General features: G+C 46.4%; 1 protein-coding gene across 8 annotated transcripts in view; it reads right to left on the bottom strand.

Moving 5' to 3' along the window:
* The window catches only part of TOX2 (TOX high mobility group box family member 2), a gene marked incomplete at its 5' end in the record, with an annotated part of 199,362 nt that overhangs the window by 34,640 nt on the left and 147,312 nt on the right, over positions 1-17,410 (bottom strand). For all 8 annotated transcript variants that reach the window (XM_080683824.1, XM_080683823.1, XM_080683822.1 and 5 more), the window contains one exon: positions 10,227-10,472. In XM_080683824.1, the coding sequence (XP_080539950.1) occupies positions 10,227-10,472 (246 nt within the window). The remainder of the gene's footprint in view (positions 1-10,226; positions 10,473-17,410) is intronic.

Here is a 17,410-nt window from a genome sequence, read left to right as displayed (position 1 = left end):
TCAAGAGAACAAGGTCCTCGTGTTGCCTCCACAACCTCCTGGCCGTGCGTCTCTGGACAAGGCCCTTGCCCTCTGAGTCTCAGAATCACATCTGGAACCGAGGATAATCCCATCTCCTCTGAAGTCAGCAGGAGGGTAGGATGAGAGAAGGCAGATGCTACTATAAGACAGGAAAGGCTACCCGGTACAGCACTCTATAGTTTGTGATGTGTTCACAGAGGCAGCATTTATTTTTCATTCATGCATTCGTGTGTTCCTTCAGTCGGTCAGTCTGTCAACAAACTCCTATCAGGCACCTGCTACATCCCCGACACAAAGCTAAGCAGTATTTCAATAGCACAGTTACCCTGTGGGCTAGATAGTGTCTTACTTAAGGCTCAAAGAGAGGTAGTAATGTCCAAGATCAGCCAGCACAGCAGGATAGGAACCCCAGGACTCCAGGCTCCGGTTAAGTGCCATAGTGTGGACAGCAGGCTGCCACCATCACAGCCGGGCCACGGCCCGACCCAGCTGCTGTGCTAACGTCTCCCACAGGACGCTCCTTTCCTCGAAATGCTCCTGGCCCAGTGGCGCATGGACACCCTCTTTGGAAGCTTTAACATGTAGATAAGTTTTATTTGTCTTGTTGGCGTTTATGAAGACACCGGGTTCTAAATGGACAAAGCCGCCAAGATGAGAGAAAGAGAACCAGAGACTGACTTTTTATTATCCAGCCGGAGCAGAGGGAAATGACTCCAATAGATCTCAAGTTTATGTGCTCCAGACACTCCACGGAGCCAGCGATGGTTTCTCAGCAATGCCGGCGGGACATTAAAAGCTCATTTTCCCCAACATGGCACTGAATATGCAGCCGGAGCAAAGAGCCATTATACAGGGTAATATCGAAGCTGCAGCTGACGAATGTTGCCGCGATTTTTCCTGAATTCTTCCTCATGACTCAGGAGCCAGTCTCAGAGGGAGAGGTTCTCTGCCAAGCTTGGCACCTCGCCCAGAATGAAAGTTAAATGTCTGGCCTGTGCAGCCTTCACAGCCAGAGGGTCAGGACTCCCATTAGGAGCCTGGCAGGGGGTTGAGAGGCTGGACACCAGAGGGTGCCGAGGCTATCATAATACATCACAAGCTGTTCTGTGAATCCCAGCAGAAAAGGTGGCCATTGGGTCTGAACAAGAAAGTGTAGGCAGGTGTGATGCTCCCTCCTCTCAGGCTTCTGCTGCTGTCCTCTGGCTTCGAAGGCTTGGCCCCAAGGCCACCACCTCCAGGAAGCCTTCCCTGCTACTATTCAGCTCTGAGTTCCTCAGTACTCATCTGTTTTTCATTCCTAGCAAACACTTTATGCTTCATACTGTGGTTACTTATGAATTTGAATAGCCTGACTCAGAGTCAGATAAAGTGGGTCTCAATCCTGGCCTGATCATTCCCTTGCTCATTCATGTTTTCATTCACTCATTCATTTGAAGCTGTACAGGTGAGCTATGGGGTAATAGCTGGGGAGTCAGCATGCCTGGGTTCGAATTTTAGCGCCACCGTGATAGTTGTGTAATCAAGTGGTTTACCTCCCCATGTCTCTGATTTCTCCTCTGTGAAATGGCAACAATGATAATAGCTCCTCCTTCTCAGGATGAAGGTTTAAATGAGATACAAATAAAAAGGACTTAGCTGGATGCCAAGCACATAATATGTGCCAAATAAATGTTAGCAAATTACAGCTGCTGATAATTCATCCATTCATTTAGGAAAAGTTCACCAAGAGGATATGGGGTCACACAAGGTGTGGTCCTTACCCTCCAAAGATCAAGATACTGTGCCACAGTGAGCATGGGCAGTGTTCCAAGGCATTGACCTCACAGTTCTATTCTTGGAGACACTCCGCTCTTGGAGACATTCAGGGAGCTGCCAGCTCTTGCCTGGCATGAGGGTTGTGAGGCTGAAGTGAGCCAAGTGGACACTTGGCTGCCGTTACCTGTCCCCCTCCCCCAGACTGTGAGTGCCCCAGGACATCTTTGAATCCCCCGTGGCTTACGCACCACTCTGAAGGCAACCTCCATTCACACGGAACAGCCTAAAGGGTGCAGAGAGCACTGGGCTTAGAGTCAGAGGCCCAGGTTCAAGTTCCAGCTCTACTCTTTTTCTCACTACGTGACCTTGGACAAGTCACCTCTCTCCTCCCATTCATTCAGTTGATAAACAGCCATTGAGGGTTATCTGTTATGCAGGCCTGTGCTAGATGCTGGTGCCAGAGACAGACAAAGCCTTCAGGCTGTCCCAGGCTAGCAGCAAAGATAGGAATCTAAATGGACAACTACCAGTTGTCATGAATTCAGGCTGATCCCACCTCTATTCACATTTTTTATTTACTGTTCATCATGGCTTTTTGTGGTAATTTTATTTATAAAAATAGTATATGAAAGTATTATTTATCCTGATTACTGAGTGTTTTGGCACTCCCTTAAATTTTGTGATCAAGACCAGTATCTCACTTTCCTCACCCTCCTCCCAGCCCAGAGCATCCAGACAGCCTCAGAGAGAAGATGACTTCTGAACTGGGTTCTGACGCAGGAATAGGAGTTCACCAGGTTGACAAGGGAGAAGAGCCTTTCAAGCAGAGGGAACAGCAGGCAGTGGTTCTCAACCAGGGGTAATTTTGTCCTCCAGGGGACATTTGACAATGACTGGAGACGTTTTAAATTTTTATTTCGACTGGGGGAGTGCTATTAGAGCCCATGAATAGTGGGCAGAGGCCTGGATAGCCTACAATGCACAGAACATCCCACAGCAGAGAATTATCCCACCCAAAATGTTGGTAATGCTAAGTTGAGACACCTTATGCCAAAGCACAAAGATGTGAAATCCATGGCATCAGGCTACCATGGGATGATTCCTTGGCCTCTCGGAGCCTCAGTTTCTGCATCTGAAAAATGGGGATAATAACAGTTCCTACTTCAGAGGGTGGTTGAAAAGAGGCAATGATACCAAGTCTGTGCACAGCAGGTGCTCAATAAATGTCCATGCCCCGTCCTGTCCCCCTTTGAACACACACTTCAAACTTTAAACAGTTCTCCAAAGAGACAGCATCCCAGAATTCCAGAGGAAACTGGGACACGGAAAAGAACACATTTTGTTCTTTTCCGACCTTTCTCTTAGTGAAAACCACGAGTCTTATCTCTCCGCAAACGCAAGCCTGTTCACAGAGAGCTAGCCTGTGTTGGCTTATCGCTGGCCTGAGTTTTAACAGGGAGTGAATTTTTATGACCGAGTTCTAAACCTTTGCAAAAGTCATTTTTAAACTAAAAAACGCTGACAGGTTCTTAACTACTATAGCTGCTAAATTAAGCATGAGGGATGGGGTAAGGGGGGGTGGGCATGTGAAAGAAAACAAAAGTGCCCTAAAAGAGTTAGTGGAGGTAAAATAATGTTCATTAAAAATAGAAAAACAAACACACACAAAAAACCCCTTTTGTGTTCAACTTCACACTCGTACATCATAATGTTCCAGTAAAAGGCCATTTCCCCCTGAGATAATAAAAGAATTGAATTTTTCCTTATCGGTCATCTATTTTTCTAGCTGAAGCTATTACTCCCGCTCTGGGGTTGCTAGGCAACAAGAAATATTAATAGCAGCTTTTATTAGCTTAGCTTTTGCAGCCGAGTACCAGAATGAGAAAATGGGAAACATAAATGTGTTACATAAATCTTTCAACCTTTCAGAGCCAGTGTTAGTCTCTGTTTTCATAATGATTTATTGAAGTGAGGGTTCATTTATGAGAAAGAGGAGTGTAGGATAAGAAAACGGAGCAGTCCCCTGAAGGAGTGTTTGAAAATAAATAATTATAGCAGGGGAGCAAAAGCTGTTTAAAGTCATTTTTCTGAGTTTTATAAAATGTAAAAAGACATATTTCTTTCGCTTACTGCCTCTGGAAAACGGGAGGGGGGAGGGAGTTTCACCTGGACTCTGCTGAATATAAAGAAACCCCTGGGCCTCGGGTTACCCCACTGGGGTCCTCAGAGGTCCATTTGGGAGGTGAGCACTCCCAGAGGGAAATGAGACAAAAGCATGGCACCCAGGAAAAGGCCAAGCAGGAAGTGCCCTGTGGACCCCTGCTTTCACCAAGGGGTCCTGCCCTTTGGTCACGCAGCAGGAAGAGTTGGGGTTGGGACCTTCTCCTCTTCTTTGCAAGCAGGGGGACTATCATTCTGCTGTTGCTCTCAAGCTCCAAGCCCTGACCGAGGTCCTGGTGTACTTCATATGCCCCCCGCCCCGCCCCCCAGATGGTGCCCTCTCCCCAACCCCAACCGCCTCAGTGTCTGATCCACCCCTACACCCACCTCTTGGACCAGCCCCCCACTGGGGATCCAGCCTGACCACTGCCCCAGCAAAGCCGACCCCCAGCAGGTCAGACTGGACAAACAAGACTGAAGCCACCCAAACCCCGTCAGTAAAATGAACCAATTAATAAACAAATAGTTTACATTTATTGAATGCCTACTGTGTGCCAGGCACTGGGCTGAATACTTTTCCTACATCTGATGATTGAATCTTTCTGAGTTCCTATGAGGTAATAATATTGCCTCCATTTTACAGGTGAAGAAACTGAGCTCAGGAATAGAGGGTAACAAATGGTAGAGCTGGGTTTGAACTTGGGTTGGCCTAACCTCAAAGCCCATGTTCCTAACTACTAGGTGATGCTATACGTCAAAAAAACAAAAACACACAAAAAAGCAAAACTTTATCACAGTAGATTACAAAAATGGATACACATTCCTGTCTCCCTGCCATGCCCTTCTGCTCTGTGACTCTTCCATTTCTTCCTTTAAGAGGTGGGGTCCAGCCCTAGCTGGTTTGGCTCAGTGGATGGAGCTTCAGCCTGTGGACTGAGGGGTCCCGGGTTCGATTCCGGTAAAGGGCACATGCCCAGGTTGCGGGCTCCATCCCCAGTGGGGGGTGTGCAGGAGGCAACCGATCCATGGTTCTCTCTCATCATTGATGTTTCTCTCTCTCTCTCTCTCTCTTCCTCTCTCTCTCTCTCTCCTTTCCTCTCTGAAATCAATAAAAATATATATTAAAAAAAAAAAAAAGAGGTGGGGTCCATTTCTCTCTTCCTTGAATCTGGGCTAGACATGAGACTTGGCTAATGGGACAATAGCAAGTAAAGATTTGAAAAGTGCTTGCATATGGGGGCCTACCCTTTCTTGATGCTCTTGGAAACCCTGTAATCATAGCCATGTGAACAAGCCCAGGCCACTACAGGATGACAGACCTGCAGCCAAGTCATCCCCATTGGCCCCAGCTGACATTGGGCCAATTGCCAAGATGTGAACAAGGCCATCCTAGACCAGTGGTCGGCAAACCGCGGCTCGCAAGCCACCTGCAGCTCGCGAGCCGCGGTTTGCCCCTCTGTTGACTAATGAGTTTGCCGACCATTGTCCTAGACCATGCAGTCCCAGCCGAGCTGTAAGCTGACTCCAGAAATCAGCCAAGCCAGTCCAATTCAAAGAACTACCTTGCTCTAGCCAGTTTGGCTCAGTGGATGGAGCACTGGCCCTTGGATTCTGCAGGGTCCCGGATTCTATTCCTGTCAAGGGCACATACCTCGGTTGCAGGCTCAATCTCTGACCCTGGGTGGGGTGCATGCAGGAGGCAACCAATTGCTGTATCTCTCTCACATCGATGTTTCTCTCTCTCTGTCTAGCCCCCTCCCCACCACTCTATAAATAAATAAATAAATAGATAGATAGATAGATAGATAGATAGATAAATGGAAAAATATCCTAGTGTGAGGATTAACAAAACAAAACAAAAGAGCTACCTTGCTGACCCACAGAATCACAAGAAATAGCCAAAGTTCATGGTTTGCTTTAAGCCACTAAGTGTTGAGGTGGTTTTGTTACACAGCAAAAACTGATACAATCCTAAAACAAAACAAAAACATTATGCATTAAGGGCAATAAAATGGCTAGGTTTGACTGGGGGATCTCAACTACCTCCAAGTGTTGAGGGTCTTTGATCTCTTTTCCTCAGACTTGGGAGGGGATCCTCCTGCATCTCAACCTGTGAGAATCAGAGGTAGATCAAGTCTCCTGGGGGGAAGAGGGATGAGGAGGAAGAGGGGCAAAGAGGAGGAGAGAGAGATTGGAGGGGAAACGTAGAGCACAGGAAGAGAGGAGGGTAGGTTTTAGGGGGAATTTAAATTCCCCCCCAGAGTCAACACACAGGCTGTGGCTCTGAGCCCTGAGCCCTGAGCCCTGCCCCCAGGCACCAAGCCCTAACCCAGGCTCGCTCATGGGAACCATCTCTAAAGCAAGGGGTGAAGTGGCAACTAAGGTACTGCCCAGCCCTCTCTCCCACAGTCTACCCCAGGAGACCAGCCTGGAGAGACCTCCCGCTTGGCATGGGGATCCCTGGGCCACGGCCCCTGCCCTCTCCGAAGGACCAGACTGGCAAGATGCTTTGGGACAGGGACCCAGAGCACAAAGGATCTGCCCAAGGTGTAAGGCCTCCAGGGAACTTGTCTGGGAGCAGCGGGCTTTGTCCCTTCCCAGGATAATTCCTCTAGCACGCAGGGTTTTGATCCAAGTTAATAAGATTTAAACTCCCAGGTCAGTGGCACATGCGATAGTGCCAGTGGAAGGTTTATCTGACCTCACACCCATACACTTGTCCAGCGTGTCATAGCTGACAAAGCCACTCTTCCCATGTTTCTATGTGTGAGTTTGCCAGAGTTGGAATCCCAATTCCCATTCCATAGATAGCAAAACTCTGGCTGGGAGAGAAGTGATTTGTCTAAGATCCCAGAGGAAGCAGACAAAGCTGGAAGAGAAGATTTGAATGACAGCTGTGACCGTCCCCTATATTAATCGAGGCCGGAGACGGGACCACACAACTCCAGTGACCCCAGGGCTCCGCCTTGGGAAACCCGTACTTCCCGAATCACCAGGACCCACACTGGTACAGGGAAAGCTTTGCCAGCACTCATTTCCCGTCAGGCCCCGTCTCCACCTGCCCCAGGCTCCCAGGGTTCCTCTGGTCCTGCCAGAGGTGCAAGGTCCCCGGAGAACTTGGCTGGGAGCACCATGCTTTGTCCCTTCCCAGGATAATTCCTCTCCCGGGTAAACCAGGACTATAAGCTTGAACATTTCCCAAGGACGACTCCAAAATAAATTATTTCAGACCTACCAGAGGCTCCTTAATAAATTCCACTCTTCTGGTTTCTTTGGGTATTTTAGAAGCTGATTTATACATACAATATCTCTCGAAATGAGACAATCAACACAGGATAAAATTATTGAGTTATGAAAATAGGGGTCAGATGGAGGTGCAGTGCTTTAAATTAAACCGGCAAAATATATCTTTCATACTAAATTGACTCTTTTTGTCTCGGAAATGAATGTTTAATCAGTTAAGACACAGAAGTCGAGGGAGAAGCCTTAGCAGATTTGATTCTGTCAAGGGGCCCAGTTCCACCACTCTACAGGATTTCCGCCCGCAGCCATACCTTTAAAGCAGAAGGACCGAGTCCCATGCAAGTCAGGAGGCCGCAGGGGCCAGGGCAGCCTCTGCGTCACAGCCACAGGGACTCAGCATTCATGAGATGGATGTCGAACGCCTTAGCCCCACCCACCTCTCCAGGGACAATATGCATTGGAGCCTGTGCAAACAGTGTCTGTGGCATCCTGCCCATCGGGGCACCTTGGTGCCACCTGTGGCCCCCCAGCCCAGCTGCTCCAGCCCTCAAACACCTGGTAAAACTGAGAGGTGCATGGTAGGGGACAGAGCTGGACTTGAATCCTGTTGGTTTTTGTGTTTTTGGTTTTTTTACTTAATAGCTGTGTGACATTCATTCATTTATTCATAGAGCCTACTATGTGTCAGGCCGTCACTTCCTAAAGGGGCCCCTTCTGGGTGCACATAGCACCATACACTGATCTCATCAGAGCATTTACTACATTTTCAGAAATGGAGTTTTCACCCATCTTTCCACCTGCAGGAGGAGTTCTTCAAGGGCATCTCATGGACCCGGGCTCAGAACAATGCCGGGTCCCTAGTAAGGGTTCTACAAAGGCTGCTGCACAGCTGATCACTGGTAGGCTGAAAAATGGTCCCCTAAGCACATCAGGTCCTAATTCCTGGAACCTGTAAATGTTACAGTATTTGAGGGGGGAAACCCAACAGTCTTTGTGGGTGTGATTAAGTGAAGGCTCCAGAGCTAAGGAGATGCTCCTGAATTATTCCTAATGCCATCACAAGCATCCTTCTAAGAAAGGCAGAGGGAGATTTCACTGACAAGAGAAGGTGACAGTGACGTGAAGACAGGTAGATGGATGCGGCCACAAGCCGAGAATATTGGCCACCACTAGAAGCTAGAAGCAGCAAGGAATAGGTTTGCCCCAGAGCTTCCAAAAGAAGCTCACCCTTCTGACACCCTGATCTGGGCCCAGTCATACTGAGTTCAACTTCTAGCCTCCAGAGCTATTGGAAAGTCTATTTCTGGTTGTTTTAGGCCATCAAGTTTGTGACTGTTTGTTAGAGCAGCCACAAGACACTGATACCTGCTCTGAGCCTCCATCTCCTCATTACCGTAATACCTGCCTCACTCGGTTTTGGGAGCATTATGTGAGAACATGTTTGTAAAGCCCTCTGCATGGTGCTTGATTCCTAACAGGTGATGACACACATTCCAGCATCACCCATACGGAATGCACATCCAGCCACGCACAGACACACACCTGCTTCCTGCAGCTCAGACAGATTTAAGAATTTGTCTTCCTGGTGCTTGTCTCTCTTTGCCTGAGTCCCGATGGACGGGCATGTTCTTACCTGGTTTCCTAATTGGTCCAGTAGCCCTTCCCTGGATGAAAGACTCTGGCTTATCTTTCATTACTTAACAAGGGAATATAAAACTCAATGGGCCCTTGAAAACTCTGCCTAATGGAAGAATTAAAGCAATCTGAATTTGTGAAGCATCTTTAACATGAGCTTGTTTGAAAGAAATCTGGAAAATGACTGCAAAGTGGCTATTTGGACCGAGCCCAACAGAAGCATTTCCTAGAAGGAGCGATCAGGGGGTCATCTTTGATAAACAGATAACGTCTTTTGTAATTATCAGAGCTATAATAACCAGGTGACCCTACCAAGGTACCTGCGAGCCTGTTCCTTTAGCTAAACGCAACTGACAGGCACACACTGCCATTTGGTTACCGTGGGAATTCACTTTTATTGATACTACTACTAATAGCAAATATCTCCCGATGGTTTACTCAGTGGCAGACATTGGCTAAGACTTTGCCTACATTATCTCAGGTACACTTTACGGCAGCCAGGAGGTGGGCACTAGGATGATTCCAAGACCAGGGAACTCAAGTGTGAGAGTGGAGCTGAGATCTAAGGCAAGTCTGCAGGACGCCGGAGCCCGCACACGGCTCCACATGGTCGCCATGGATCACCAAAGGCCTGTGACACCATGGCCCTGAACCACAGCCATCCTCACCCCTGCACTCACAGCCCTACCCTGGCTCGTGTTTGCATAAATCCCGAACCGGGACAGTCTAAAGGGGGGAAGCTTTTGTTAGGAAATTGGCTGCTAAGCAGCTCAGGTATAAGCAATCTGACAAAGTGGAATGAAAACCATAGGCTGTGGTATCTTTAGTTCTCCTAGAGAGAGAAGAGGAAGCTCAGTTCCTGCATTATTGATGGGCCCACAGAAAATTGTTCCTCAAAAATGGAGCATCAATTTCCACTGAGCTCTTTAGCCAGACCTCCAACATTATAAAATGTGGATCTTGAGTTGGCTTCTTCCCTCCCTACTCCTTTCTCTCCTTTTATTTCTCACCCAGATTTAAAAAAATGAGGGGGGGATTGTACTGATAGTTACACAACTTGAATATACTAAAAGCTACTGAATTGTACATTTTAAATTGGTGTATTATATGGCATATAAATTCGATCTCAATAAAGCTGTTAAAAATAAAAACTCAGGTGATTTATACTATTAAAAAGAATATAAAGAATACCAAACAGAGGATTATAAACAGAGTTCCAGAAGTGAGCAGTGTGAAGACATACACTTTCCTCCATGCCCATCCTCATAGTCTGCAGATGCCCATGCAAGCAACCCAGAGCCCAGACCCTGCACACGAGCACAGGGTCCTCATCAAGGCACTACCGCTCTGCTTCCCTTCCAACCCGCTTCCCTGCTGGAACTGGCAGGAACTATGGCGAAACAGCAACTCACCGTGGGCAGCTGGCCCGACAGCAGGTGGCTGTCCTGGGCCAGCATGTTGGACACCATAATGGCCGGGAGGTCCATGGCCTGGTAGGAGTAGGCTGGGAGCAGTCCGTTGGGCGCGAGGCTGTGGCACAGCGAGTGGTAGCCAGCTTCGTGGTCCCCCAGGTGCAGGAGGGACGGTTCTGGGAGGTTGGGCGGTGTTATTGGGGGGATCTCATAGTCTTCGTTGCTCTCGTTCTGGCTGTTGTAGGTCTAAAACATCAAAAGGGCACGTTGTCAAGGGTCAGTGACTTACAACTGCAGGACATGCTCAACAGCACCAATAACAATGGTGGTAACAAGTGTTTGGCAACGGAGAGAAGATCCCTCTGCAAGGCAGACGGTTAAGATGGCCCCCTGACCTGGTCAGGCTCCTGCCCCATCCCCAGATGGGTGCAAACTCCTACGAGAAGGTCTGCGTACAAACACCTGCCCTCCTGGTGGGGCCAGCTCCTGTTCACCTGCTCTCTGTTTTCCCACCAGATATGCCCACGACAGCCCACCATGAATCCAGTGCCCCAACGCACCCATTTTACAGATGGGAGAACTACTCAGCTCCAGGAAGGACAGGGGCTCACCCCAGGTTTGCAGAAGAGTCGGAAATGGAGCTAAAGTATCCTGACTCCAGGCCTGTGGTTTTCCAGGGCAGCAGGACGACTTTGTCTTATGTGCTCCTAATACCGGCCCAACGGGGTTCTCTCCTGGTCTTTCTCACCCTGGTGAACGGTACAACCTTTCTCCTAGGAGCACACGCTAGGAGCCATACTAGAAACCTTCCTTTCTGATCCTGATTTGTCCATTTTTTCCCTCACTGCTGCTCAGACCAGGATGTCCCAATACAACATTGGAAAGAAATGATGAGCATTGCCGCTACTGGAATTCTCTGCCCCACCCCTTGGTCCCCCTTCATCTGGCTCATTCTTACTCATGCCTCAGCAGGTTTGGTGTAAATGTCTTCTCTAATACCCTCTAGAGTAGGTCAGATCCCATTGTACATCCCCAGGCTGCCCTGCATTTCTCCTGGGAAGCACTCATCGAGCTTGTAGCTAACTAACTTCTTGTATAATTATTTGTTTAATGGTTAATGTGAGTTCTGCCAGGACAGTCCTTGTATATCCTGTTTTCCAGGACCTGGCACAAAGTAAGAGCTCAAAACTAATTAGTTGAATGGATGAATGAGCCAGTTCCTAGGGCAGATGCCATAAGCATGCATGCCAGCATCCCACTTAACCTTCACGATGTCCCGGAGGTGGGCGTTACTGTCCCTGTTGTTCAGGAGGCAGCATGGCGCAAGTGGTTAAGGGCCAGAGAGCCTGGTTTGAATTCCGGTTTTTCTGTGTACTAGCTGTGTGACTTTGGGCAAGTCAGTTAACCCCTCTGTGCCTGTTTCTTCATATGTGAAAAGAGGGTAATAACAGTACATACCACCGACTTGTGATAAAGAGCAAATAAATCAATACGTGCAAATTGCTCAGGACACTGGAACACACTCGGCTCTCTGTGTTGGTTGTTATTGCTGCCGTTGTTGTGTTTGCCTGGAGTTTCAGAGAAGTTAAGAAACTTCTCCAGGGACACAGAGCGAGTACACAGCAGCCCACACACTCAGTAGCCTCGCTTGTTTTCCCTGCTGTGAATGTTCCTAACTCCTCACAACACTGGTCTGTGCACCATGAGGTGGTCTGTCTTCAGCCTAATCATGGAGATGGACTGGGGCTGATTTTCTTCACATGGGACTCAGCCACCGGCATCATATAACTCAGAAAACAAGAGTTCCAGGAAGCACTCCCCAGACCCCTACCCACCCTACAATAAGACTCCCCTCCTCTCACCGCCCCCTCGCAGCCCGTTGTATGTGCTCCGTATAGTATCATTGCCTCCTGAAATTATTTCTGATTCTTGACTTGCCCTCTGCTGCCTCCTATCCCCCAGACCTCTGGCTCCATGGGGGCAGGGGCTAAGGCTGTCTTGTCACCAGTGTGCCTGGCACACAGTAGGTGCTCAATTAGAAGGTGCTGAATGAGCACATGAAATGGGGGGGGGGGTGCTCCAGGCTGTAGGCTTAGACCTCACCCACGTGTTTTCAAATTTATCCCTCCTGACAGATCCTAAGCCCCTACGTGACCTATTGTTCATGTCTGTCAATGTCCACCTTCTGCTCTGCCCACCAGCACCCAGAACAGGTGCTGGCACACAGCACGTGTCCAGTGGATACTAAATGACCACACAAGTCATTCCTTTCACTTCAAAACCAAAACCTCAGCACACTGGAACCGGCCCAATCAACCAGAAGCCTTTTGCAAATGTAAGCATATGTTGTATCAAAATATTGGAATAACACAGTTATGACAATTCATTTAAAGAGGCAATTAGCACACTTAAAAATAATTAGACATGCAAACACATACATGCCTCCTTCGAATGCAATCAAACCCTAAATGCGTGACACCTGAAGACCAACCCCTTCTGCTACGGACTCATACTGAGCGCCTACTGTGTGCCAGGCACCAGACCCGGCTTTTCCACATGCACTGTCCATGTAATCCATATGAGTTCTGCAAAGAAGTGGTGATTCTCTCCATTTTGCAGACAAAGATGAAGCTTAAAGAGTGCAGGTGTCACAGGGCTAGTGAGTCTTGGGTGGGATTCAAACCCAGGTCTATGACTCTGAATCCAGCATTTCCCACTCCAAGATTTCCATTTCTCACTTCCCAAGTCAGAGACAGGCACTCAATGGTGCCTAATTTGCTCTCTGGCACCAGTGTCCTCACGAGAATGGAGTAAGAGATCCAAGTTGTAAGAGTTCTAGAAGCTAAAACTCTTAGCAAAACCTTACAAGGAAACCTCTGGAAAGCCGTTTCTCCCTTCTACCCACTTTCTCACAAACCCACTCCAATCACATCTTCATCCCACCATCCACCAAAACTGCTTGGCAAGGTTGCCAATAGCCCCTGTGTTACTAAATCCAATGGTCAGATCTCCGTCCCCACCTGACCACCTTGATCTTCTTGGCAGCATTTGACATAGTTGTCCACCCCCCTCCTCCTGGGAACAAATTTATTCACTGGCTTCTGGGGCACCACACATGTTGATCTTCCTAAATCGCAAGCCATTTCCTCTCCATGTCCTTTGCTGGTCCCCATTCTTTCCCCCAACCTGTGAGTACTGATGTGGGTCACAGAGCTCAGATTCCAAACCTCTCCTCTAAGCACACTCCATCCTTTGTGCTGTCATTCAGACTGGTGGCTTTAAACCCCATCGATGTGCTGTTGACTCCCCAGCTCATATCTCCAGCACGAACCTCTCCACTGAGTTGCAGATTCACATAGCCCACTGTTATCTGACACATCTGTTTGGCATTTAATAGATGTCTCAAACTTAATGTGTCCAAAAGAGAATCTGTCCATCCATGGTCCTCCCTTCCTCAACTAATGGCAAGTCCAGCCTTCTGGTTGCTCAGGCCAAAGGCCTTGGGGCTATCCTGGACTCCTTTCTTCTTCTCACATCCTACACCAATTCTTTCAGAAAATCCTATTGGCTCCATCTTCAGAATAAATATTAAGGTGTGACCACTCTGATCCAAGCCATCATCCTCTTTACAGAAGTCTCCCACCTGATTTCCCTGCCTCACCTATGCTACGGTCTGTTTTCACCCAGGGGCCAGACTTATCCTGTTAAAATGTAAGATCACATCGCTCCTCTGCTCACCACCCGCCAGTGGTCCCCTTCTCACTCACAGTAAGAACAGGGTCTTTAGAATAGCTACATGGTCTAGCCCCCACTCCCACCTCTGTGCCTTTCACTTCCTTCACATCACCTCCTACTACTCTCCTTGTTCATGCCACTCTGGCAAACTAGGCACGGTCCTACCTCTGAGCCTTTGTACTGGCTGTTCCCTCTCCGAGCATGCTTCTCGCAAATACTCACCCAGCTCATTCCATCGCCCCATCAGGCCTTGACTCAAACAGCTCCTTCTCAGTTAAGTCTATGCTCACTGTTCAATTTAAAATCGCAAAACATTGGCCATGCTCTAGTATTTCCTTTTTATCAACTGTCATCTTCTAACATTCAATATATTTTGTCTATTTATTGTGTTTATTAATTATTATCTGTTTCCCTCACTAGAATGTCACCTCCAAGAAGGAGGAGGTTTTCATATGGTTTGTCACTGCTTTATCTCCAGTTTCTTCAACAGTGCCTGCCACGTAACAAGTGCTCAAAACTATTTGCTGAACGAACGAATGAATGAATGAATGAGTAAACAATCTACTCACCAAATGCCAGAAGAAATAGTGGTAGAAAATGAATGGATTGGCTGACCATGAAGATCACCTGTCTAGGAGAAAGCTTATTCTTGACTCTGGCCCAAGGGTAAGACTCAGATGTTTGATTTAGTCCAGCATTCCTCACTTCATGGAAGTGGTGCATGAAAAACCATAACTGACTGTTCTTTGTGGGAGTGAGTGGGGGGAGGAGGCACTGAGGCAAATGTCAGGGCCAGGAGGTTACCAACACGCAAGGTGGTAGGGAGCTCCATACCACGCAGACATGGGTTATGAGGCTACTGCAATAACCTTGTTCCTCAGTTCCTCCATTTGCGCTTCTCTTTCCAAATCAACTATGAGATTCAAAGCAAAGCAACATGGCTGGGATAGAAGGGGAATTGAGAAGGAGGCTATTGGGTTTTTCCTGCACCAATCCAGGGAGAGAAGAATGCTGGACTGATTCAAACGGCCTGTGGCTTTCCCCTTGGGTCAGAGAAGGATAAGCCTTCTCCTAGAATTCCTAGGAGGAAGTATGTTAATAAAATATGGAAGGCAGCCTGGCCAGTGTTGCTCAGTGGTTGAGTGTTGACCCAGGAACCAAGAGGTTACCAGTTCAATTCCCAGTCAGGGCACATGCCCAGCCCAGGTTGCAGGCTACATCCCCAGTAGAGGGTGTGTAGGAGGCAGCCGATCGATGATGTTTCTCCCTCATCGATGTTTCTATCTCTCTATCCCACTCCTTGCGTCTCTCTATAAAAATCAATAAAAACGTATTTAAAAATATTGAAGGCAATGACTCCTCAAGGCAGGGTAGAAAATGGGCAGAGGAGGTGGTGGAGAGGAAGAAATCTGAGAACATCCAATGGACCAGAAGCCTGTTGCAGAGATAAGTGTATGTTCTACAAAATTCTCAGAATAAATTCATTCACTTACCACAATAAAATAAAATGACAAAGGAATAGAAAAATCAATTATAGGAAGAAAAAATACATAAATTCTTTTAAATAATTATTTCTGAAACAAATACTCAAAGCTTGAACTTTGAGGGGAAAAAAGTAAACCCAAGAGATTTCTAGGAGTGGTGAGCTGAAAAAAGCAGCTGTTCATAAGGTAACTGCAGGATTTAATGTGACAATTTTATAAAGATTCCTAAAATAGAAGAGGTGTGGGATTATAAATTTAATAATGATCACAAACTAAAAATCTAGAGGATTTCAGCTAGAAGTTGTGCTGTTCTTAAAGGAGAAAACTACAGATACTGACAAATTATTTATATTGCAAGGAAAATATAAGTTTAAATACATTTGTTACCATTTCTTAAGGTAAAATTTACATAAAATAAAATTTACCATTTTAAAATGAACACTTCAGTGGCATTTGGTACATTTACAATGTTTTACAATCATTATCTCTATCTGATTTCAAAACATTTCATCATCCCCCAAGGAAACCCCACACCCATTAAGCAATTTCTCCCTATTCCCCTGCCCTCCAAATTCCTGGTAACCACCAATCTGCATTCTGTCACCTATTCTGGTAGTTTACCTATTTTGTGTATAAATGGAACCATACAACATGTGACCGTTTGTGTTTGGCTTCTTTTGCTGAGCATAATACTTTCCAGGTCCATCCATGTTGTAGTATGCATCATTACTTCATTCCTTTATATGGCTAAATAATATTCCACTGTATGTATATACCACAATTTGTTTACCATTCATCCATTTATAGATAGTTAAGCTGTCTCCATCTTTTGGCTATTGTGAATAGTACTGGTTTGAGCAAGTATGTACATTTGAGTCCTTTTTTTCAATTCTTTTGGGTATATAACTAGGAGTGAATTTGCTGGGTCATATGGTAATTGTATGTTTAACTTTTTGAGAAACCATTAAACTTTTTATATTCAACTAGCATTTCAGGAAGGGTTGCAATTTCTCCACCTCCTCACAGACAACACTTAGGGCCCACTGTTTTCATTATAGCCATCCTAGTGAGTGTGAGGGGGTATCTTGTTGTAGCTTTGACTTGTAGTTCCCTAATGACTAATGATGTTGAGCATCTTTTCATGTGTGTCTTGGCCATTTGCATGTCTTCTTTGGAGAAATATCTATTCAAGTCTTTTGTCCATTTTTAAATTAGGTTGTCTTTCTGTTGTTTTAAGAGTGCTTCTTTATGTATTATAGATACCCTTATACTAGTAAGATATAGAATTTGCAAATATTTCTCTCTCATTCTGTAGGCTGTCTTTTTACTTTCTTTGTAATGTTCTTTAGTGCACAAAGTTTTTTAATTCTGATAAAGTCCAGTTCACCCATTTTTTCTTTCATTGTTCATGCTTTTGATGTCATATCTAAGATCCACAGCCAAATCCAAGGTCATGAGGAATTACTCCTATGATTTTTTCTAAGAATTTTATGATTGTAGCCCTGAGACTTAGGTCATGGGCCCATGTATATGGCATGAGGTAGAGTCCAACTTCATTATTTAGCATGTTGCTAACCAGTTGTCCTAGCACTGTGTGATGAAGAACGTGTTCTTTTCCTACCCAATGGACTTGGCATCCTAGATGGAGTTCAATTGACCATAGATATTGGGGTTTACTATTTCTGGACTCTTAATTCTATTCCATTGTTCTATATGTCTATCCTTATGCCAGTACCACACTGTTTGGAATACTGTAGCTCTGCAGAAATTCTGAAGTGTGAGCCATCCAACTTTGTTCTTTTTTCAAGATTGTTGTGGCTATTCAGGATCCCTTACAATTCATATGAATTTGAGGATCAGTTATTCCATTTCTGCCCCCAAAGGCTGGTGGAAATCTGATAGGAAATGCCTTGAATCTGTAGGTCACCTGGGTAGCATCACCATCTTACCAATAGTAAGTCTTTC

Source organism: Plecotus auritus (genome assembly GCF_963455305.1).
Source record: "Plecotus auritus genome assembly, chromosome: 8".
Classification (NCBI taxonomy): Eukaryota; Metazoa; Chordata; class Mammalia; order Chiroptera; family Vespertilionidae; genus Plecotus; species Plecotus auritus.
Note: the sequence above shows the minus strand (reverse complement) of the source record. Positions and strands in the feature narration are given on the sequence as shown.